This window comes from Ailuropoda melanoleuca, chromosome 20 (genome assembly GCF_002007445.2).
Source record: "Ailuropoda melanoleuca isolate Jingjing chromosome 20, ASM200744v2, whole genome shotgun sequence".
NCBI classification, from domain to species: Eukaryota; Metazoa; Chordata; class Mammalia; order Carnivora; family Ursidae; genus Ailuropoda; species Ailuropoda melanoleuca.
The window spans coordinates 27,643,017-27,667,920 of NC_048237.1; the positions used below are offsets into that span (position 1 = coordinate 27,643,017).

Here is a 24,904-nt window from a genome sequence, read left to right on the forward strand (position 1 = left end):
AGTTAGAGATGTTCTGAGAAGACAGCCATGCAACAGCCCTAGGGCCCACATTAGACAGCCAGGGAGGCCTCAGGAGGAGTCCCACTAGGTGAACTGGAGAGATACCTGATGTGACTGACTTTATGGAAAACACTCTTCAGGGGAAGTTAACAATTATATTGTAAAGTTGGGGAGAAGTCATTAAGAAAAAACAACACAAGAACATTTAAAAAATGAGGCAGCTTTTAATTCTAGGAAGCTCAAGCAGTTTCAAAATAAAATGTACCTATTATTATTGGTTTGATTTACATAGCTCCACAGTAAGACAAATACTGGATGGTGATTTAACCAAACTTGTATATATTGTATGTATGGAGGGTAGAGGTAGGGAAAGTGGGGGTGTGGAGTGATATAAGGGTGCTACATCTTTATCTTCCTTGTTAGCAAGTTGAAAGATAAATCCTAAAATCGGTCCATCAAGAAATAGCAGCATAAGCATGTTATTTAGAAAGAAAATGTAGAAGAAACATGTTAAAGAGTTGAGGAATGGGACCCAGGGATGGGGCAGTGAACTCCTCTTCTTCAATCTAAGTGTTGTGGTACTTAAAAAAAAAAAAAAAAGTCTTTCTGTATTACTTTATTAAAGAAGAGTATTTCCCAGAAGTATAGGAATTCTAACTTCTTTTTTTTTTTTTTAAGATTTTATTTATTTGACAGAGAGAGAGACAGCCAGCGAGAGAGGGAACATAAGCAGGGGGAGTGGGAGAGGAAGAAGCAGGCTCCCAGCGGAGGAGCCTGATGTGGGGCTCGATCCCAGAACACCCAGAACGCCAGGATCACGCCCTGAGCCGAAGGCAGACGCCCAACGACTGAGCCACCCAGGCGCCCCAGGAATTCTAACTTCTATTCCTACCTCAACATCTTACTGCTTAGCCATGGATACATTCAATTATGTGCATTTTGGTAGGCATTTGGGGTAGATATTTGGGATGACAAATTTCCAAAATCTCGAGTGTTGCGGCTGATGTGGGAGCAAAAATAGTTGCTACTTGCCTATCTGGTAGTTTCCCAATTTCTCTCTAGAAAAATATCAGTTCCTGTCCTATTATCTATCTATCTGTTACTGTGTAACAGATTACCACAAAACTTAATGACTTAACACTGTGAACGCTGAACACTTCACAGTTTTTGTGGACCAGCACTTCGGGAGCAGTTGAACTGGGTGTGTGACTCAGTCTCCCACTGTGTTGCAATCAAGACTAGGGCTTCTGTCATCTGAAGGCTTCCCTAGGGCTGGAGGCTTTCCTTCTAAGATGGCTCACTCACACCGCCGCTGGCAGGAAGCCTCAGTTTCTGATGGAGAGGAGTACAGTCTTATGGGTGCATATAAAAAGGAAACAGGGGGCGCTTGGGTGTGGGTGGCTCAGTTGGTTAAGCGTCTGTCTCTTGGTGTTCAGCTCAGGTCATGATCTCGTGGGTCATAGGATCCAGCCCAGAGTTGGGCTCTGCACTCAGCAGGGAGTTGGCTTGAAAGCTCTCTCCCTCTGCCCCTTCCCCGACTTGTCTGTGCATGCTCGCTCTCAAATATATAAATAAATAAATAAATCTTAAAAAAACAGAAAAAAAAAAAAGAAGAAGAAGGAAAAAAAGAAACAGGCCTGTTCTGGAGCAGCCATGTGGAAAATAGGAGGTTCATCTGAAGTTGGACTTTTGCCAGATGGGTGACAGAAAAAGAACAAGGGTCAAGGGAGTTTAAAATATTGGTGTGTTATGATGAAATAACACACCAGTATGTATTCATAAATATTTATTGAATTGAACCAAACTAAACTGTCTTTTTTCTCTGTCTCTTCCTCTCTTTACTTAATATCAGAGGTGATATATTTTGGTATGGTTGGACTAGTTTGACCAGAATAGTTGCAGCTGAGAAGAAGGGACTATCCCTGCTCAATCCATCTTCCTTGTTTATTAGCTACTGCAATTTTTAATTATATTTAGAAAAACAGAATTTTTTTTTAGAAAAACAGAATATGATAGTCATGCAATACCCGTAAGATTTTTTCCTAAGAAATTTGAAGACCTCTTTTATATGACTTTTGTTATTTAATTCGCATAAATTTGCACTTTATATGTATATGTAGAAATACCTATTTAAACTCAAATATCCAGGGCCACTGTATAAGATCAGATCAAATGGAGTCTATTGGGGGACTTTGACTTAGTCTATTGGAACAATAATAAATTATTTCCAGGAGCAATGCTGGTAAGAGGTACAGCAATGGGAATCTGTTCTGCAAAAATAGACGTTATTACTACCCTTAAAATAAATAATTTAAAATCACTATTTAAAACACTATTGAGTGCTTATTATGTGCCGGACATTGTGTTAATAGTTATAGGCACATATTTTATTTAATACTATGTTATCCCTATGAGATAGATACAGTTGTTATGTTCATTTACAGAGATTTTGAGAGATTAAATAATTTGTCCAAAGCTCAGAAATCTGAAAGTTCTGTCGGACTTCAAGTTCCTGACTCAACCTACCTCATCGCCTTTATCTTGTGCCCCATATCTCTATAACCCATTCTCTTCCGGTCTCATTGGCCTCCTTTCTGTTCCTAGAAACGAGCCAAGCTCAAGATCTTTGCACTTGCTGTTTTCTCTGTCTGGAAGGTTATTCTCTACTTTGTTGCTTGGCTGGCTCCTATGTCAGATGCCCTTCTAAGTTAGTTCTCCTTACATTACTCTATAACATCACCATGTTTTATTTCCATTATAGTACTAATTACACTCTGAAATTATTTTTTAATCTCCCCACCAGATCGTATCCTTAGTACCTCATTCACTGAATGAAGTAAGTGAATAAAAAGCCTACTCGGGTTCCTGAAGTTCCTTGGTAATACTGTGTTATACCAATAGGCTATCTGTGTTATCCCGATAGTCCACTGGAACTATTTAGAGAGACTGCACGTTGCCTACTTCACTGTCATCTAAGGTTATCACAAAGTCTTTCGTGGTTTCCAGGACAGCAGCGGTTTAACAATATCGCGACCGCTCAGGGGACGACCTGAACAGCTCTCTATTCTACCTAGCATGACCTGCAGGGGACGGTGTGGGTGGAGGCCTCCTTCGGCGCGCGACGGCGCCATAGGTGAAACGAGACGCAGAAGGGAGAGGAGTGGAGTAGAAAGGCGGAGCCAACCGGAAGGGGCGGGGTCGTCCACAAATCCGCGCCCCCCGGGAGGCTGTCCTCCCTCGCCCCGCCCCTTCCCCCGCCCGGGCGGCCATGGCCATTCCCGGCATCCCCTATGAGCGACGGCTTCTCATCATGGCGGACCCTAGAGATAAGGCGCTTCAGGACTACCGCAAGAAGCTGCTGGAGCACAAGGAGATTGACGGCCGTCTCAAGGAGTGTGAGTGCGCCTTTCTTTCCATACAATCCTATGCCTGGACGTGCTTCTGTCTCTAACAAAGCAGAGGCCGTTGGCCGAGCCCGGCAACCGAGCCCCAGGGATAGGAAGGCCTCGGTCCAGGGACAAGGCGCTTTGTCATCCGGCCCTGAGCTTGGGAAGCAGAGTCTCTTCGGGCGTAGAAATGGCCCAGTCTGGTCCAGGTGACAGAGAACATCCCCAGTTCTGAGATGGAAGTGGAAGAGGACTAGAAGAGGAGTGAGGAAGAAGTGGGCCAGGGATGTTTTCCAGTTTGGGGTGCAAAGAGGGCGGCGTAGGTGAGTCCCGGGACCCAGAGAGGAGAGGAGACGAGTAAAGGAAGCTCAAGCAAGAGATGAGACTCGAGGTGCTGGCTTGTTATTGGGGTGGAAAACCAGACCGGAGCTGGAGAGAGGAGTCAATCGGTGGGTCATAATAACTGTCTTCCTCTTTCCTCGTATTTTGAGTTGTACTCCATCAAGCACACAAGTTTCTCTTACCTCCTGAACTAAAAGGGCGCTTACATTTTTTCGTAGTGCACCTTCACTGGAAAGCCTGAGTGGTTTGATTAAATGGAGAAAGACCATAACCGTATAATTCTGTAGATCTCTGCACCTGTTGACCTTATTTAGGGTCGAAAGCCATAGAGTAATAATCCATGCGGGTAGTTGAAGAGGTGAGGAAGGGTCTCTTATCATTGGGGTTTGTAGTCTCAAAGAGTGTCAGTATCTGTTAAGAATGTAACAATATTATGAATGTGCTTGAACAAGTATTGCTGATGAAGAAAATAAAAATATGGTGCCTTTTCTGTAACATTTCATTTTAAAACATGTCCCCTACAAACGGCATTCTTTCTTTTTGTGGTTTCATACAGTGGATATAAAATATATGTAAAGTGAAATAGACTCAAACTAAAGTGATACTTAGTGACTTAAACTCACTAAGATTATTGTTTAATTTAAAATGTTCAAATTATATTATTTCAGTAAGGGAACAATTAAAAGAACTTACCAAGCAGTATGAAAAGTCTGAAAATGATCTGAAGGCCCTACAAAGTGTTGGGCAGGTAGGTAATGGAGTTTGGGGTATAGGGAGTGATGGCAATTTGTTTTTTAGTTATTGGCAAAAAGTGATGCTTTCTTTTTTTTTTTTTTTTTTTAATTTCCCAGATTGTAGGTGAAGTACTTAAGCAACTAACTGAAGAAAAATGTAAGTGGATTGGACTGTTAATTAGTAAAGAAAAAAAGAGTGGACTCCCCTTTCTCCCGCTGTGAATTTTTGAAATGCTTATTAGCTTACTGATGATAATGAGGGTAGATGATAATTTTGCATAGATTGAGTTTTCTTTCAATTACTGTCTCCTTGGAGGACAGAAATAAAACTCAACTTGCCATCAATGTGGATATATGTATTTATATGTATTTATTTTTCACTTTCTGTTTTTCAATTTGTTCTTCATTTTCTTCCTCTAGTCATTGTGAAAGCTACAAATGGACCAAGATATGTTGTGGGCTGTCGTCGACAGGTAACACTTAACATCTGTACAGTGCTTTATAATTGGTAAAAGTGCTTTCATATATGTTATTTAATTCTTGAAGTAAGCAGTCAGCCATTATGCCTGTAACTCCTAAAGGTGATTTGTTCAGTTATAACTAACAAAACTTGAGCTCAAACCATGGGCATTGACTTGGTATTCTTTATTTTCTACCCTGATCACAATGTCTCAATAAGCTCTACATATTTAGAAGTCTAAGAATTTTAGAATTGGAAAATATCTCTGTCTTTTTTGAAGAGACTTAGACCTTGTCAATTACTTATGTTTTATATTTAAACATTCAGAAATGTTACTCAAAGACTTTTCTGTAGCTTAAGTTGATTTTGTGTGAATTCGTTTGGATTAGAATAGTCAAATTGAAATAACTGCAAATTTCATTTTGCTGTCATAAAGAATGCCAACAAATGGCTTTAAATAATTTAGTAGCCTTGGAAGCCAATTTATGTACTATCCTATTCTTTAGGAAGTATCCTTAGAACTTTCTTATAAATTCATTGGAAGAGCTTTTGCTGAGTGTTTATTGTATCAAGTTCACGTTTGAGAGAGAACATTAATAGGACATGGCCATAGAGTGGAATTTAAGCCAGGGATTAAATCTTATCCTAGCATTTTGCCTAGTGTATAAGTGGGAAGACATTTTCTAAGTCAAAATGTTAAATGTCTAGCCTGACAGGAGTTCTGTGTCCCTTACAGGGCCCTCTGGATTCTAAGAGTTGGTATTTCTAAGACATTTCATGGTTGTATGAGGGCAAGACAGTATTTGAAAACTGGAAAATATTAGAAAAGCCAGAGTATATATTCTCTAAACATGTAAATGTTGAAATAGCTTTACATTGATTTTTGTGTAGCTCTTTTCAAGTACCTCATTTATTAGCAACTTTGAAAGTTTAATCCATTACATTAAACCTAGTATTTTTGCCTATTTCCACTTCATTTTCATTGGCACTAAATCCTAAATTTAGAGTTCTTTGCAAAATCCTGTGAAAAGTAGTAATTTGTATAATTCTGAAATTATATTGGCAAGTAGTTTTTTAAACTATCAAAAAGTAACTTAATTTTGGAAAAGTAATATCCTGAGTATGAGATGAATCTGTTGGATAAATTCTAATACTAGCCAAATAAGGTATCCTACCTAAATATGCCAATAAGTTGTTCAGTATGATTCAACTTAATATATAATGTATTTAGAATAATATCTGACATGTAGCAGAAAGCATGAATGATGATTGCTGGGGGTTTTTTTGGCTTTGGTTTAGCATTTTAATAAAAACCTTGAAGGGAATACAGAATGAGTACCTTTCTCCCTTATTGCCTATAATCAAATAACATGTTCTTCCCCAAAGCTATAGTTTTAAAAATAAATCTAAATTCATATTACCCAAGTACCACTGTACACCTTAAACTTAAATGATGTTATGTGCCAAATTAATAACAAATAAATAAAAATAGACTTTAAAGGAAAAAAATAAAAGTAAAGGGCATACCCTTAAAGTGACTTTGCTACCAAAGTCATTATATTATAGTGCGTGAATCAAAATAATGAGCAAAACTGTATGAAATAGTGAGCCTTTGAAAGTAAAATACTAATACCCATTTCTTTCTTTAAAAATAAGGCCTTTTCTACTACAAACTTTGTGTATTAGTGATTTCACATTTTACACTGAGATTGCATAAAGGGCACTCTTTTAAGGGAAATAACTTTGAATTATTACTTTTATAAGCCCATCTGTTGGCATGGTGTTTATAATCTGACATTAGTGTTCTCTCTGAAGGGTGAAAGTGATTATTTGGCTTCTTTTTTTTTTTTTTTAATATTTTATTTATTTATTTGACAGAGAGAGACAGCCAGTGAGAGAGGGAACACAAATAGGGGGAGTGGGAGAGGAAGAAGCAGGCTTCTAGTGGAGAAGCCTGATGGTGGAGAAGCCTGATGTGGGGCTCAATCCCAGAACTCCGGGACCACGCCCTGAGCCTAGGGCAGACGCTTAACGACTGAGCCACCCAGGCGCCCTGATTATTTGGCTTCTGAATATTGTGTTCTTGTTAGAGTATTATTTCCCCTTTTAAGTGTTATGTAACACTTTTTGTTTTATAAAATTAGCTTGATAAAAGTAAGCTGAAGCCAGGAACAAGAGTTGCTTTGGATATGACTACACTAACTATCATGAGGTAGGTGTCTTATTCTGTTTATTTTACTTTTATTTTCACAGAGGGAAGATTTTAGCGAAAATACATGTTGTGTTTTTTTTTTGGATTTTATTTATTTGAGAGAGAGATTGAGGGAGAGCACCAGGAAGATAAGGGGTTGGGGAGGGTCCAGGGAGAGGGAGAAGCAGACTCCCTGCTGAGCAGGGAGCTGGACTCGGGACTTGATCCCAGGACCCGGAGATCATGACCTGAGCCAAAGGCAGATGCTTAACTGACTGAGCCACCCAGGCATCCCCAAAATACATGCTTCTTGAGATCAATGAATATCTAGCCACTTTTTCCCTTTTATTAGTTTCTAATTAATATTGATGCATTTTTATGAGATCATCTACAGGTGCTTGCATAAGCAAGTCATTGGTAACTCTGTAGGCTGAGAGAAAATACATCTTGTAAAAAAAAATATACATGCATTATCATTATAGATATTTGCCAAGGGAAGTGGATCCATTGGTCTACAACATGTCTCATGAGGACCCTGGGAATGTTTCTTATTCTGAGATTGGAGGACTGTCAGAACAGATTCGGGAGTTAAGAGAGGTTGGTAGTGTATGCTTTGTTCTCTGAACTTACTAATAAATGGTATTGGTTTTAACACACCCAGAGGGAGAAAGAGAATGAAAGATTACTTTGTCCAAATAGTGGTTACTAAATATTATACATTTAATATTCTTGCTGAGAGAAAAATAGCACCAAATTTCTAGCTATGAAAATTATAGGTATTGTTAATTTGGAGATAATTTGGTGTTAGAAAAACCCTGCTCTTTTTGTGACAAAAAAGAAAAAAAGCTAATAATTGATATAAATCTAATGCCCATGCCGTTTGTGGTTTTGGTTATAATAGGTTACTGGGGTCAGAGCACATTTGGATCATGTGTAACACAGTTTTTCCCATAACCTTATTGATGCTAGCTTCCCATCCTTAAAGTAAAGTAAGTTACCTGTACCTTTTTTTTTTTTTTTTTTAAAGATTTAAACAAATTTTTTTGGAGTAATTTCCACATCAGATGTTGAGCTCAAATTCACAACCCCAAAACTAAGAGTTACGTGCTCCACTAAGTGAGCCAGCCAGGTGCCCCTGAACCTTAAATATTTTATTTTGATAAAGCTGTTTGCTGCCATTTAAGAAAAATATTGGCTTTAGGGTAGCTTAAACCTTTTAAGCTCTTAAGAAAGAATCAAACCAGGATTTCCTTGCCTTATATAGCACAGATGGCTTAACAATTCTCCTTTTTTTTTTTTTAAGATTTTTTTTTTATTCATTTGAGAGAAGAGAGCACGAGCAGAGGGGAGAGACAGAGGGAGAGGGAGAAGCAGACTCTCTGCTGAGCAGGGAGCCTGAAGCGGGGCTGGATCCCAGGACCTGGAGACATGACCTGAGCTGAAGGCAGACACTTAACCATCTGAGCCACCCAGGCATCCCAACAGTTCTCTTTAAAGCAAATTACATTGTCCTATTGGTTTCATCCTAATATAGGATGGAGATGTTTAGGAATGAATGAGGATAGTTAGTATGGCTTACATCATCTGATTTAAGCACTAAGCCAGTAGTTTTCAGACATTAGCATATTAAGTTTTCTGGAACTTTTATTAAAGATACAGATTCCTAGGCCGTTTGCGTGATTTTGATGCAGTAGATTGGGGGCGGGACACAGGAGTTAGCATTTAAACAAGCATTCCAGGTGATTATGAAACCAAATTGTTTTTGACCATCCTTGAGGAAGCACTAGTGTCATTACAAATAAAAGTCTATTCTTACTTTATAGTTAATGAAAAGAGACGAAGAATGAGCGCTTCATGGAACTGTGAAATCTTGTCTTTTACAGTGATTTGCTACATCAGCCATGGGATTAGAAAGTCTCTCTTTCTCTCACACACAACCCACAAAATATGTACATGCAATACTCTTTTCCATCTGCAGATACTGAGAATATTGATTTCTTATACTTTTTGTTTATTTTGATCACACCTGGTGGACACAACTATTCAATTGAAGCTTATTTCTCAAGTTACTGGCACTATAAGGAGTTTAATTTGGGCAAACCCTCAATTTATCTATTCTCCAGCTTTCTTTGCTTGAATCAATCTTAGTAGGAGATTGAGAGCAGAATATATGGTTCTTTTTTTTTTTTTTTAAGTTTCCTTTTTTTCATCATCTCTACATCCTTTGTGGGGCTTGAAATCACAACCCCAAGATTAAGAGTCACATGCTGTCCCAGCTGAGCCAGCCAGGTGCCCTGAAATATGGTTCTTTGAAGGCTGCTATGACAAAATGACAATATGAACATTTTATATGCGTTTTCTCCTAATGGCAGTTCTAACTTACTAAATTTCCCCATTTTATAATTACTTTGTGTTGTAGTCCCAAATGCAAAATAATACAAATCTTTTTTGTTTTGTTTCTCTTTTTTGCTTACCTGATTTTTTTGTAGTGTGATGTTTCATTGAGGTATAATTTACATTCAGTAAAATGCACAGATTTTAAGTGTACAATTCAAATATGTCTTGACAGATTATATCCCTGTTAACCATCACTTTAGTCAGGTGCATAGTTTGTTAAAATAACTACAGCCTTTTCAATTAATTTTAACATAATTAAAAAAATATCTTAAGTCTATCTGAAGAATAACCTCTTAATATAAATGGCTTTGCATAGCATGGAATTCTAGATCTATTATGAATTACAGTGTGTTTACCTAACTATGCTGATATTTCACTTAAAGTATTTTAACGTTCATCAGAATCTTTACTGACTTATTAAGAAACAATCAACTTCTTTTCTAGGTGATAGAATTACCTCTTACAAACCCAGAATTATTCCAGCGTGTAGGAATAATACCTCCAAAAGGCTGTTTGTTATATGGACCACCAGGTTAGTGTTGAATTATGTCTGATCTACTAATAAGGAATGAATTAAGGAATAAAAAAGTAAGGTGAAAATTTAATGTGGGGTATTCCAGCCTCCACTCTGTTCAGAGTAGGGAAGAAATAGGAGATGTGTGTCTGCTGTTCTCTCAGGTATGCTTCGTCCTCTTGTGCCTCATAAGATGTGCCTCTTAGCATGCTGTATGATTCTGGTGCATTGGTCCTGTGTGGTTCACAGACCTCTGGCTGTTGCTGAGACATTTTCAGGGAGTCTGCAAGGTCAAACCTTACTTTGATAATACTTCAGATGTTAGTTGCCGTTTTCACTGTGTTGATTTTTGTGCTGATGGTGCAAAAGCAGTGTGGATAAAACTGCTCATGCCATAGCATGAGTCAGTTAAGTCAGTGTCATGAAATGGTATGAGTAGTCATTGTGTTATTGACTGCTCATACTTAAAGTATTAAAAAAAAATGTGAGTTTCACATTTAGATGTTCTTGGTGAAGCCATAAAAATTATTTTTTATTAAATCCTGGTCTTTGAATAATGTTTTATATTCTATGTGATGAAATGGGAAATACATGTAAAGTACTTCTCTTGCATCCTGAATAGGATAGTTATCTCTAGGAAAAGCACTTGTGCCTTGAGTTGTCAGCTGAATTAGCTGCTTTTCATGGAATATTGTTTTTACGTGAAAACATAATTTACAGACATTCTATCATTGTCAGACTGGTTTTTGATTATTCAGACTGGTTATTGCTTATCTGGCAAACATTTTTTCAAAAATGAATGAAGTTAGCCTGGTGTGTTAAAACAACTGACACCATCTGTAGCCAGTGATAAAATTTGAGCTTTCAAGTGAAAATTAGGTTTTCAAAACTTATATCTGACTGCTTTTTTTTTTTAGAGAGCGAGTGTGCATGTGTAGGGAGTGGGAGGAGGGGCTGAGGGCGAGGGAAAGAGAGAATTTTTTTTTTTTTTAAAGATTTTATTTATTTATTTGACAGAGATAGAGACAGCCAGCGAGAGAGGGAACAAGCAGAGGGAGTGGGAGAGGAAGAAGCAGGCTCATAGCAGAGGAGCCTGATGTGGGGGCTCGATCCCACAACACCGGGATCACGCCCTGAGCCGAAGGCAGACGCTTAACCGCTGTGCCACCCAGGCGCCCCGGAAAGAGAGAATTTTAAGCAGGCTCCACGCTCAGCATGGAACCTGACGCTGGGCTCCAGCTCACAACCCTAAGATCATGGCCTGAGCTGAAATCAAGAGTTGGGCCTTAACCAACTGAGCCACCCAGGCACCCCCATCTGAGAACTTTCTGATATTAATACTTAAAAGATGATATGAGATTGATGATATTAACAGATGTGGCTTTTAAATATTGTATGATGAAAAATGACAAGATTTGGAAGATTTTCATAACTCACTGAAGCAGTAGTTTCCAAATAACCAATAGTTGATGTTACAATGTCATGCATAGGTAAAAGATCCATTCATTATGCAGGATAGACCAGTGGATTATAATGTAACAGACTTCTGTAGTGTCTGTAAATCAGGGTTGATATATTTTTGAAGATATGTATTCATCATGTTTAGAATTATAAGGGATATTTTGAATAAAATTTAAAATTTTAATATTACAAGTTGAAGTGCTTTAGAATCTTAAATGGAAATTCTCTTTAGGATTTAGCTTTCATTTTGCAAAATTTACTGTCCCGAGGATAACATAAAAGGCTTTTGAGAATTTGTTTTGCTTTCCATCTAATTAGGACTTCTTTCTGCCATTTTAGGCACAGGAAAAACACTCTTGGCACGAGCTGTTGCTAGCCAGCTGGACTGCAATTTCTTAAAGGTAAAGGGAAGATTCTTTTTGTAGCTGTTGAAATTAAATTTTATTTGAATTGTCTTATGTTTACTTAATGTTTTTCCTTATCAGGTTGTATCTAGTTCTATTGTAGACAAGTACATTGGTGAAAGTGCTCGTTTGATCAGAGAAATGTTTAATTATGCCAGGGATCATCAACCATGCATTATTTTTATGGATGAAATAGATGCTATTGGTAAGAATAACGCCTTTTAAAGTTTATTTTGAACTTCCTTTTTTTTTTTTTTAACTTTTGGAAGTGTTAGGAAATGTTTTAAAAATCTAAAGGAATCCCCCCTTCACCTCTAATTACAATTTGTGTGAAGTAGTAAAATGAATTGAATGTTACTTTAAAAAAAAATTCTTAAGAAAATTTAACCAATTTTAATTTGACATTGACAAAAAATCATTTCTAACTTTGCCAGTATAATTCTTACTATTTAATTTTTTTCTTAATGTTTTTAACTCCAGACACTATTATTCTGTCTCCTTAAATGATGGTTGTAAAGGAAAAGAGTAACACATGAGTTTCCATATCATTATTTTAGGTGGTCGTCGGTTTTCTGAGGGTACTTCAGCTGATAGAGAGATTCAGAGAACTTTGATGGAGGTAATATTTGGTAAAGGAGGTTCAAAGAGAAGCCAGTGTGTATTAAATGAAAACATTGGATATTTGAAGGTCAAAATATGTACAATGGTTTAAATGAAGAACACACTTAAGGGGCACTGGGTGGCCAGTTGAGCATCCTATTAAGTATCTATGAAGATACTTAATAGACTCTTGATTTCATCTCAAGGCCATGATCTCAGGGTTATGGGATCAAGCCCCAGGTCGGTTCCAGGCTCAGCGGGGAGCCTGCTTGAGATTCTTTCCCTTTGCCCTTCCCCCTGCTCTGCTCGCACATGCTCTCTCTCTCAAATAAATGAATAAATCTTAAAAAAAAAAAAGAGCACACTTAAATATAAAATTTGAAAATATTGTCGGGAATAAACACATTTCTTTACAACAATCTCTAGTAAGAAAATGTCTATTGGAAAGTAATAGGGGTATTTACACAATTCTGTATGGTGTATAGCTATACTACTCAGTATATATATATATATTTTTTTAAGATTTTTTAATTTCTTTATTGGACAGAGATAGAGACAGCCAGCGAGAGAGGGAACACAAGCTGGGGGAGTGGGAGAGGAAGAAGCAGGCTCATAGAGGAAGAGCCTGATGTGGGGCTCGATCCCATAATGCCGGGATCATGCCCTGAGCCGAAGGCAGACGCTTAACCGCTGTGTCACCCAGGCGCCCCTACTACTCAGTGTATTTTGAGCACACCGGCCATTCAGTTACTTAAATTGTATATTGTTCTTCTGATACTCACATTGTGTGAATGTGGCCTTGCACTAGTTTCATTAATACGTTTTACGAGTAATGGATATATTTAAACTGGTGGTAATAAATGAGTTATAATTACAAATGAGGCTGTTCTAAAAATTGCTAACACTTTCCTCTGTTGCTGAGAATAAGAAGAAACTAAAATAGTTTTGATAATTGAAGAAGATGGATGATGGAATATTAGAATGTACATAAAGCCTTTCCCCACTCCAAGTTCTGTGAAAGTGATGGAAAGATCCCAAACATTTTTCAGCTTCTACAAAGAAAAGCTAGGTTTTTTAAAGCTAGGCATAAGTAATAGTGTCAAATTCTATCTCAGTAGGGGTATTTGAAAAGGACTTTCATAAATTAATAATGATCCCCTCAGAATATATACAGCACTTTCAGATGAGTTCTATAGTCCTGGAAACCTTAAATTGAGGTATTTTGAAACAACACAGATACTACTCTTTTTTTTAAAGATTTTATTTCTTTATTTGTCAGAGAGAGTGCGTACAAGCAGGGGGAACGGCAGGCAGATGGAGAAGCAGGCTCCCCACTGACCCAGGAGCCCGATGCGGGACTCTTGATCCATCCAGGATCATGACTTGGGATCATGACCTGAGCCGAAGGCAGATGCTTAAGAGCCACCCAGGCGTCCCACACAGATGCTAGTCTTATTCACATAACTGATATGTTGTCAGCTATCAGATATTTTGGAAAAGATTTTTCAGCTAGTTATATTTTAAAGAGTTTGTTGAATGCGGTTAGGTTTTTCAATATTTATTCAAGGAGACTTAGTAATTGAAGGAAATGTGCTTAGTGTCTCAGTATTTCTATGTATAGTGAAATTATTTGAAAAGATACTTAGTAGACATTATCAAATTTGTAGAAATGTCATTATATCTGATTATCTCTAAATTTTATGTTTGGCATACCATAATACTGTACACATTAGATTTTATTAATAATGTTTTTAAAAGTAACTATGAAAAAAAATTGAATGTTGGAAATCAGATCCAAATAGTTTAATTTTATACTTGACTAGATGGAAACCTTCAGATTTATTAAAACTTTTTGATAGCTATAAGAAGGTACATAGTTAAGGGGCGCCTGGGTGGCACCGCGGTTGGGCGTCTGCCTTCGGCCCAGGGCGTGATCCCTGCGTTGTGGGATCGAGCCCCACATCAGGCTCTTCTGCTGTGAGCCTGCTTCTTCCTCTCCCACTCCCCCTGCTTGTGTTCCCTCTCTCGCTGGCTGTCTCTGTCTCTGTTGAATAAATAAATAAAATCTTTAAAAAAAAAAAAAAAAAAAGAAGGTACATAGTTAAATAATCTATCTCAGAACTTCAAGGCTGGAAAAATCTATTCCTTTGTATAAGAGAAAGAAGAGATAGTCCATCAGGTGGTCATTCTGGAGGTGGCATACTCTCTGTAGACAATGTATTTCATAGTGTCAGACATATAGAAGTTGTGTACTGGAAATTTTTTAATTGTTGGGATGTTTTGTAAAAATCTGTCAATGATTTTTTTTTTTATAAACATATTAGTTACTAAATCAAATGGATGGATTTGATACTCTACATAGAGTTAAAATGATCATGGCTACAAACAGACCAGATACACTGGATCCTGCTTTGCTTCGTCCAGGAAGATTAGATAGAAAAATACGTGAGTTAAAGTTTTTTTCCTGCTGTGTGTTCTCTTTGTCTATGTCCACTTCTCTTTCCATATCTCTTCTCCACACCCTACTTTGTTTAAGAAACGAAAAAACCTGACTGCAAAAGAATTTCTTATAATTTTTTATTTTCAGATATTGATTTACCAAACGAACAAGCAAGATTAGATATATTGAAAATCCATGCAGGTCCCATTACAAAGCATGGCGAAATAGGTAAGGAAATAACCTTTTTTATGTCTATTTACATTTGGTAAATGAAGCAAAATGCTATTAGATATCACTGACAGTCTGCCAAATCTGGTTTTAAATTTACCAAACATGGAAGTCTCTTAAATTCAGCTAATATTTATTGAGCATCTTGTGTATGTTAAGAATTGTTCTAAATACTGGGGATATACCAATGAACAAAACAGACAAATTCCTGCCATATAGAACTTACATTCTTGTCAGAAAAGACAGACAAGGTCAGTAAAATGTTTAGTAAATTTGATGGTGATATGTGCTATGGAGAAAAATAAAGCAAGAAAAGGGAAATAGGTAATGCCAGGAGTCAGAATGAATAGATACATTTTTAAATGGAGGTGAGGCGGGGGAAGCAGAGGGAAGCCTTACCAAGAAGATGATTTTTAAGCAATGACCTGAAAAGGTGAAGGAACTAGGTATTGATATTTGGGGGAAAATGGTACAGAGGGAACAACAAGAGAAACACCTTGCAGTGGGTGTATGGCTGGAACATTCCAGGAGTAGCAAAGATGCCGAGGTGTCTGTGGTAGAGTAAATGGACAGTGGTAGCAAGTGAGATCATAGAAGTGATGGGAATCAAATTGTGTACAGCTTTATTGAAGTCACTGTAGGAACTTTGGCTTTTATTTTTTTTTATTTTTTAAAGATTTTATTTATTTATTTGACAGAGACAGACAGCCAGCCAGAGAGGGAACACAAGCAGGGGGAGTGGGAGAGGAAGAAGCAGGCTCCTAGCGGAGGAGCGATGTGGGGGCTTGATCCCATAACGCCGGGATCACGCCCTGAGCTGAAGGCAGACGCTTAACCGCTGTGCCACCCAGGCACCCCTTGGCTTTTATTTTATTTTATTTTATTTTATTTTATTTTATTTTATTTTATTATTTTTGTCATTGGAGGATTGTGAGCAGAGGAATGATACACTCTTACCTTTTGTTATTTTTAACTTTGTAGTGTAGAAAATTAGAAATATATACAAGTGGAAATAAGAGTATAATGAACTTCTAACCCTAGGTTACTCATCCCCTACCCAGCTTTAATAATTATTAACTCTTGGCCAATTTTGTTTGATCTGTAATCTCTTCCACTTCTTACCTTCCTTCTGGATTTTTAAAAAGCAAATCCCAGGCATTGTATTGTTTCATCTGTGAATATTTTGAAATTGACTTGTATTAAATAAGATCATTCTGGTTGCATGTAGACGGGCAAGGATAGAAACAAGAGGATCAGTTAGGATATCTCCATAATCCAGGCAAAAGATGATGGTATGGTCCAAGGTGGTACCAGAGTCTTAAAATAATGAGATTCTGCACATAGTTTGCAAATAGAGGTGACAGGGCTTGCTGATGAATCAGATGTGGGATGTGAGCTAAAGAGAAGAACCAGGGAAGACTTAGATTTTTGACTCACAACTGGAAAGATGGAGTTGTCATCAATTAAAATGGGGGAAGACTGGAAAGATTAAGTTTTAAAGGGAGAATAAGGAGTTTGATTCTGACTATATTAAAGCTGAGGTGCCAGTTAAATACCAAATAAAGATGTTGATTGGTAATTCTTTATGCAGTTAGTTTATTGGGGTGGGCTTTGCTGGTGATATAATTGTGGATAATAACAGCATAACATTATTTTTAAAGTCTTGAGATTAGATGAGATTTCTGAGGAAGTAAATGTGGATAGAGAAGAGGTTCAACAACTTAGCTAATTCCAATATTAAGTTGAGATGAAGAACCATCAAGGGAGACTGAGAAGGTATAGTCACAGAGGGGAATTAAACTGGGAGCTGTGATGTCCTGGAAGATAAATGAAGAAATTGTTACAAGGAGGGAGTAATTTCCTGTTAAATGCTGACAGTGGGTCAGATAAAAAGACTTCTGAGAATGGACCTTTGGATTTACTATGTGGAGATTATTGGTGACCTTATCAAAGCAATTTCTTTGGAGTGGTGAGAGTAGAGCCTACCTCCAGTGGGTTTCAAGGAGATTGTAGGGAGAGGCTTTGAGTTCAGACATTTCTTTCAAGGAGTTCTGCAGCAAAGGGAGAAGAGAAGAAATGTAGCTGCAGTGAAAATGGAGATGAAGATTTGGAGGAGCTTTCTTTAAGATGGAAGAATTTACAACACTTTTTATGCTAATGCAAGTGATCTAGGAGAGAGAAATTGATGATGCACTTTCCTTGAAGAGAAAGTTGGCCCTGTCTATGAACATAGACTTTTCTTTATGAGAATAGGAGGAAAGGCAAATATAGATGCTGATGATGACAGTATCTCAAATAAGGCAAAAACTTGTAGAATTTTTCTTCTGAATGCGTTTATTTTCTCAGTGAAATAGGAAGCAAGTTCAGAGTGAGGTTGGGGAATTATTGTTAGACATTTGAGGACAGGGGAGAAATTATAAAACTGTTATCTCCAGAAGTGAGAGAGTGCACTCTAGGATCAGGTCAGCAAGCCATTGCTGTGGGCCAAATTCTGTCTTCTCTTTTTGTAAATAAAGTTTTATTGTAACAGCCACTCCAGTTTGTTTATATATTGTCTGTGACTGGTTTCCCACTACAATAGCAGAAATGAATAGTTTTGACAGAGACCACATGACCTGCAAAGCCTAAACAGATAGGCTGTCCAGCCCATTAGAGAAAATTTGCTGACTCCTTGACTAAGGGTCATTATACTATCCTAGTATAATTGCCAGGCAGCTTTACAAACCCTTAGAAGTTAATGGTCCAAAAATGATTACAAATAGTTGATTATTGCCTCTCACTAACTTTCTCATTGCTTATGTGAAAATAGTTTTGAGCTGGAAAGACTGATGAACTAGGGATGCCAGTTTATAGGTTTTTTTCAATACTGAGCTCTTGCTAGGTGGTAAATACCATGCCAACCTTGGGAGTCCCTGCTCTCAGGATGCTTACATGAACTTGAACCTGAATGAAAATTAATTAATGAGTATTTGTCTGATTTCAGATAGACGTCAGCATACTGTAGAAGTCTGTCATGTGGATAAAAAGGTCACATAACCATTACTGTTATCATAGATCTGATACCTCTCTACTTGGAACCTGCACAGGAACCAGAAAAGCTAGCCATTTTTAATGGTTGTTTAAAAATATATGATTAAAATATGATGAAAATTATTTCTGATGACCATTTTTGGTATATCTTATATCAATGTCACTAAATTCCATTGTGGTTAACAGTTGGTTCTGAATGTTCTAGGTTTATTCAAATTGAAGATTTGTTTACAGTTTTTACAAGAGTCATGGCTTCACAGATAACTTAAGTTCACGTGTATATAACTGTTTTAAGTCTGCATTGAAACAGGTTAAGAGGCTTTCAGATCTTGATGCTGTTTCTTGGGTTTAAAGTTTCAGAAGTATAGTATTTCTGTTTAGTGCTGGCTTACTTAACAAAACTATAATTTTTGGTGGTTAATATTGTGGAGGACTTGCTAAATATTGTGGAGGTATGTTAACAGATGATACCTAGCTGATCAAATTCAAAGCAAGCTCTGTGTACAGTTTAGTTTTCCATATGGGCATACATCAAGAGAAGAGTTTATTTATGTATCTATGTATCTATCTATTTATTTCTGATTTCCAGTATTTTTTCCTATACAGATTATGAAGCAATTGTGAAGCTTTCAGATGGCTTTAATGGAGCAGACCTGAGAAATGTTTGTACTGAAGCAGGTATGAGTTTAAAGTGCAGTTCTTGGGGCGCCTGGGTGGCACAGCGGTTAAGCGTCTGCCTTTGGCTCAGGGCGTGATCCCGGCGTTATGGGATCGAGCCCCACATCAGGCTCCTCCACTATGAGCCTGCTTCTTCCTCTCCCACTCCCCCTGCTTGTGTTCCCTCTCTCGCTGGCTGTCTCTTTCTCTGTTGAATAAATAAATAAATAATCTTAAAAAAAAAAATTGCAGTTCTTACTACTGATTTTGATTTGTTTAATTTACTAAAAATGTGTTTAAGTTTATTCAGAAGCAGAGCCTGGGCTTTGCCAGGATTTGGGTGCTTGGTTTTTTTGAGAATTGATTCCAGGAAGCAGGACAGAACAGACAAGTGAGTTGGAAAGAAGCAAAGCTATAATAAGGGTGAACCAGTGAGGTAGATCGTGTAGACGGGGAATTTTGATTTGATGAAACCTCGGAGAAACATACAGAATGCCTTCCAGGATTACCTGGCTGAAATAGGGAGACTGGAGCGTTTATTTACCAGCTCTCATCCCCCATGAGAATTTGCCCTTGGGGATGTTAACTCCTTTATACTTAGTATGCCTCATGGCGGAATGTGGAAAGACATGCATGTGATAGCTTACTGGCCCCTTGAAGTAAGTCTGAGACCCTGCAGAGCTGTCTGCCACACCTCTGGCTGAAATCAGACTGGGCCAGCCCTGGAAGTAATCTACAAAATGGATAACATGTTTTCTGATACTAGTCTGTTAACAATAAGCTTTGCAAGATTGATTTATGAATTTTGTGATCATGCAACTTATGTAAAATGTAATCTTTTTTTTTTTTTTTAAGATTTTATTTATTTGTTTATGTGAGAGAGAGAACAAGCAGGGGAAGGGAAGAGGGAGAAGGCAGGCTGGGCAGGGAGCCTGACCTGACGCTTGATCCCAGGACTGGGATCATGACCTGATCTGAAGGCAGACGCTTAACCTACTGAGCCACCACCCAGGCACCCCAAATGTAATTGTTTTTTAATAAAATTTTCTCTGTGGATTATGTGATCCTATTTTTATTTTATTTCTGGTACCAGGTGGCTTTAAAACTACAGACAGACTGATTTAGTCTTTGTCTTCCACATAGAATGTTAAAATTAAAAATTTAAGGGTGCCTCGGTGGCTCAATTGGTTAAGCGTCTGACTCTTGATCTCAGCTCAGGTCCTGATCTCAGGGTTGTGTATTTATTATAATAATGATGAAAAAATAAAAAATTAATTTTTGCAGTAGTTTTTATATTACTGACTTTCATAGGTTGTGAGTGAATAGTTTTTAAGTATACAATATGTGATTTCCTCGTTTTTATATCACCTATAGCCTTATTTTAACATTTCCTATAAATTAAATAGTGTTTGAAGATGTTGCTCAGACATGGCTTCTCCGTAAGTGTATCTTCATGGGTATATTGTGACTCAGTATCTGGATCAAAAATCTACAGGTCTAGGGGCGCCTGGGTGGCTCAGTCAGTTAAGCGTCTGCCTTCGGCTTGGATCGTGATCCCAGGGTCCTGAGATCAAGTCCTGCATTAGGCTCCCTGCTCAGCTGGGTGCCTGCTTCTCCCTCTGCCTGCCACTTCCCCTGCTTGTGCTCTTTCTCTCGCTTTCTCTCTGGCAAATAAATAAATAAAATCTTCAAAAAAAATCTGCAGGTCTCGAAACTCTGTAAGTACAGATCTGAGTAAATCATGCTCACAAAGACTTAATAATATAAAAAAATATATTATGTGATAAACTTGAATGTGGCTTAAACTACTCGGAATAACTTACGACATTCTCTTTCCAAAATCTACACTGGACCAAATTATTATTAGACTACTGTTTTGGTAAAATTGGAATCCAAACAAAAGCAATGTTATAATCCTAAAGGTTGATAGCCATCAAATTATGATATTTGCTTTTTTTTTTTTAACTTTTTTTCACTTTTATTTATTATGTTTTAAAGATTTTATTTATTAATTTGAGAGAGAGACAGAGCACAGGCAAGGGGAGAGGCAGAGGCAGAGGGAGAAGCAGACTCCCTGCTGAGCTGGGAGCCTGACATGGGGCTCGATCCCAGGACCTGGGATCATGACCTGAGCGGAAGGCAGATGCTTAACTATCCAAGCCACCCAGGCGCCCCTTTTTTCAGTTGTATTGAGAAATAATTGACATATAGCACCACATAAGTCTAAGTCGTACAGCATAATGGTTTGGTTTACATATATTGTGTAATGATTACCACAATAGTTCAGCTAACATTTACCTTCTCATTGAGATAGAATTAGAAAAAAGGAAAAACAGTTTCTCCTTATAATAAGAACTCTTAGGTTTTAGTCTCTTTCCAGTATATCATATAGCAATATTAGCAATAGTCATCATATTGTATTACATCCCTCACAGTTATTTCATAACTAGAATTTTGTACCTTGCAGTTTTGAAAAGTTATTTTTAGCTGGGACATCTGGCTGGCTCAGTAGGTAAAGCATGCAACTCTTGGTCTTCGAGTCATGAGTTCAAGTCTCATGTTGGGTGTGGAGCTTATTTAAAATATATGTGTGTATATATATATATGTATGTTTGTATATATATATGTATATGTGTGTGTGTATGTGTGTATAAGCTATTTCCAGTAAAGAGCTATAACTTCTGTGTGGATTACGATTTTAGCTTTTTAAATGGCCTGGGACATTCATATTTGGAGACACTGAAATTCTTTGGTTTTCTTTTTATTAGACTTCAAGCCTTTTTTGCTAACATATCTTTCTGTAATTTAAAATAAACTTAATTCAGTTATAGTTGTTTTTTCCATTCAAATCCTGAGATTATCATCCTTTTTGGATTAGGATGTATCTCAGATTCAGTCATTCACTAATCAATGATTTGGAAATAGTCATATGCACAAAGTTTGGAAAAATGACTTACCTACTTTAGTTGTAGCCTTCAAAACAGGTTTTAAAACTTCACTTTTAAAAGACTAGAAATTGCCATTCACCTGATTTCTGAGTACAACAGAGTGTTTCTAAGACTATACAGAAATCTTGAGAGAAACTAACCCTTGAAATCTTCTATTCCATTGAGTGTATGTAAGTGAAGGTCAATATAAGCAGATCTTTAATGAAAATATTAGTAGGATTCATTTAATTAGCAGATAGTGATAACCTCCTAGCTTTAGCTTGTCATGAAATTAGGATTGTCTCAAAATCTTGGACCCATATCCATGATATACCTAATGCTTCGAAACACACCCACACCCCCCCCCACACACACACACGTTTTACCCCTTTATCAAGTAGTATTTGACAAGTAACTTGTCAATAACTTGAAAGAAAAAGTTTTCAAATTTGTAATACTTGAGTATCAAAGTCATATAAAAATATCAATTTGTACATAAATAAGGTAAATTTTAATATGTAAATAATGGCACTGGTTTTTGATATAAAGGCAGTGTTGACTTTCTTCAATTGTATTCTCTAAGCTTTTGATTATTAACAAGGGGAAAGACTATCAAAATTACTAGAGGTGTTTTGTGTTTTTCCAAACCATACATGCGTCCCCTTCCTCCAGGCAATTGTTGCCTGTAGAGTTAAGAAGCTACTGCTTAAAATGTCTTTGGTTGATTATTGAGTTTTGTTTGTTTTGCTTTTTCAGAATGTCATCGGATACAGGGACTGTGTGAGCTAGATTTTAAGTATCCAGATTGTTGTCTCGTTGTCTAGCTTCGTTGTCTAGCTTTTGGCTTGGAAAATAATGCTCACTATAGTTAAGTTCAATTAATTGAACAATGATGGTTGTTTTTAACAAATTAGAGCTACTGGCTCAGAAGTAGTAAATCTTGGCTCCTTACATTTACTTCATAGAATTACTTAGTTTTCGTAAAAGACTTTTTTTTTTGAGATATAATTGACAAATAACATGTTAATTTCAGGTGTACAACATAATTATTTGATATTTGTTTTTATTGTGAAATGACCACTACAATAAATCTGGTTAACATCCATCACCACATGTAGTTAACAAGATACTTTTTCTTGTGATGAGAACTTTTAAGATCTGCTCTCAGCAATTTTCAAATACACAATACAGTTGTTTGTTTGTTTGTTTTTTTAAGATTTATTTGTCAGAGAGAGAGAGCATAGCGGGGTAGCAGCAGGTAGAGGAAGAAGCAGGCTCTCGCTGAGCAAGGAGCTTGATGTGGGACTGAGTCCCAGAACTCTGGGATCATGACCTGAGCTGAAGGCAGACACTTAACTGACTGAGCCACCCAGGCATCCCTACAATACAGTATTATTAAGTCTAGTCATCATGCTGTATACTGCATCTCCCAGGACTTACTTTATAATTGGAAGTTTGTGCTTTTTGACAACCTTCACCCATTTTGCCCCCCCTTAGTTTTCTTATAATTAACAAATTAGTCATATATTACATACAGTCATGTTGTTTTATTCTCCACAGGTATGTTTGCAATTCGTGCTGATCATGATTTTGTAGTACAGGAAGACTTCATGAAAGCAGTCAGAAAAGTGGCTGATTCTAAGAAGCTAGAGTCTAAATTGGACTACAAACCTGTGTAATTTACTGGAAGGTTTTTGATGGCTGCATGACAGATACCGGCTTAATGTAAAAATAAAGTTAAGGAAAATAATGTATGTATTGGCAATGATCTCATTAAAAACATATGAATAAAAATAAGTATGAATAACATTGTAAAAATTAGTAATTCAAGTAATTCTACTTTTAAGATTGGTACAGAAGAAATTTGTATGTTTGTTAATGTTGCATTTATTGCAGCAAAAGTTATAAGACTATGTTAAAGCTTTTCGTATTTGCTGTGTGAGCATTTTGTAAAACATTGAAAGTAGTTTGAAATAGTACAAGAGAGCATTTCTAATGACTTATTTTATATCATTTGTTTTCCTCATCCTAAAAAGTTGAATAAAATCTGTTTGATTCAGTTCTCCTACACATATTTTTGTCTTTTTAAAAAATACATTTATTATGGTCATTTATTATATTCTTTAGTAAATCAACTGTTTAATAACCAAAATGAGTTGTATTTAGATGACAGACTTTTGAATTTTAAAACTGTACCCACACTCATTGTTCCTAAGAGCATCTTGTTACACAAAGCATAGACACGTATGTCTATATTGATAATGGAAGGTCTTTATTTACTCTTCACCTACTATGGGTAGTCTGTGTGATAGTTAATTGAAAAAGTACATGCACATCCATAACCTTTTTTTAGATTGTGATTAAAAGTAGTACTTGCTAACAAATGTGACTTCGTTTTCTTGATTTATGTGAGATGAGCATTCCCTTTTTAGAATGTTAAGGTCTGGACCCTCTTCCCAGAAAGTTACACATATATACACACAATTTTGCATATACTAAAATTAAAAGAGATCTATCATTTCCAGGCTCACCACCTATTGACTCTAGGTATCTATGGATACCAAGCTAAGAGTGTCTGATGTAGAGGATGTTGATGTCAGAAATGTTCAAAGCAAAAGTTCTGTTACCTACACACAATTCTTTCTATGTCATGTGGAATTAAAGCCTTAACAAATTAAAATAGGAAATCATCATTGGGCATCAACTGAGATCTTATCAAAGATGCTGTTTAAAAAAACAAAGACAAAACTTGACTTCAGTTTCATAAACACTATAAAGAATGTATGATACATGATGTCAGTAATTATACAATCATTCTTCAAATTAAAAGCTTACTAGCAGAGTATTTTGTGTCTTTTTATAACTTTAAAAGGTAGAGAACAGTTTACATAGTGGTAGAGAAAATGGAGCACTCAGGCTAACCATCTAATACTCAAATTATTGAACAGTTCTATATATGTTGGCAGTGTGTTTCATAAAAATGACTATAAAAATAATAGGATGTCTGTCAAGGGGGTCTTGGTCAAATATCCACGTGATTCTTTTAACTTTATTCATTGTAATTAGCAATTTAGTTAATGACTTTCTCGCCTTTCTACTTTGGTGTTTTGTTTTTTTTTTTTAAAGAATCAGT

The 24,904-nt window shown here is 36.9% G+C and overlaps 1 protein-coding gene across 2 annotated transcripts; it reads left to right on the forward strand.

Annotated features, from left to right (window-relative positions):
• The first annotated feature begins 3,237 nt into the window (after positions 1-3,237).
• On the forward strand, positions 3,238-24,155 carry PSMC6 (proteasome 26S subunit, ATPase 6). Of its 2 annotated transcripts, XM_002929264.4 has the most exons (14): positions 3,238-3,395; positions 4,397-4,476; positions 4,580-4,619; positions 4,883-4,935; positions 7,067-7,134; positions 7,596-7,710; positions 9,955-10,042; positions 11,825-11,886; positions 11,971-12,094; positions 12,447-12,508; positions 14,814-14,934; positions 15,077-15,157; positions 18,794-18,865; positions 23,332-24,155. In XM_002929264.4, the coding sequence occupies exons 1-14, from the start codon at positions 3,269-3,271 to the stop codon at positions 23,448-23,450; spliced, it is 1,212 nt and encodes a 403-aa protein (XP_002929310.2). In that variant the 5' UTR covers positions 3,238-3,268; the 3' UTR covers positions 23,451-24,155. The 2 variants fall into 2 exon arrangements, with proteins under 2 accessions (XP_002929310.2, XP_034504551.1); XM_034648660.1 differs by lacking the exons at positions 4,397-4,476; positions 4,580-4,619 and having other exon boundaries at positions 3,264-3,395.
• Positions 24,156-24,904: the final 749 nt, after the last annotated feature.

What these genes read in the sequence shown, in the direction of transcription:
- PSMC6 (XM_002929264.4), top strand. Translation starts at nt 3,269, where the DNA reads ATGGCCATTCCCGGCATCCCCTATGAGCGACGGCTTCTCATCATGGCG. An exon ending in ACTACACTAACTATCATGAG is followed by an intron (nt 7,135 to 7,595) that starts GTAGGTGTCTTA and finishes TTATCATTATAG; the next exon opens with ATATTTGCCAAGGGAAGTGG. An exon ending in AAGATTAGATAGAAAAATAC is followed by an intron (nt 14,935 to 15,076) that starts GTGAGTTAAAGT and finishes TTTTATTTTCAG; the next exon opens with ATATTGATTTACCAAACGAA.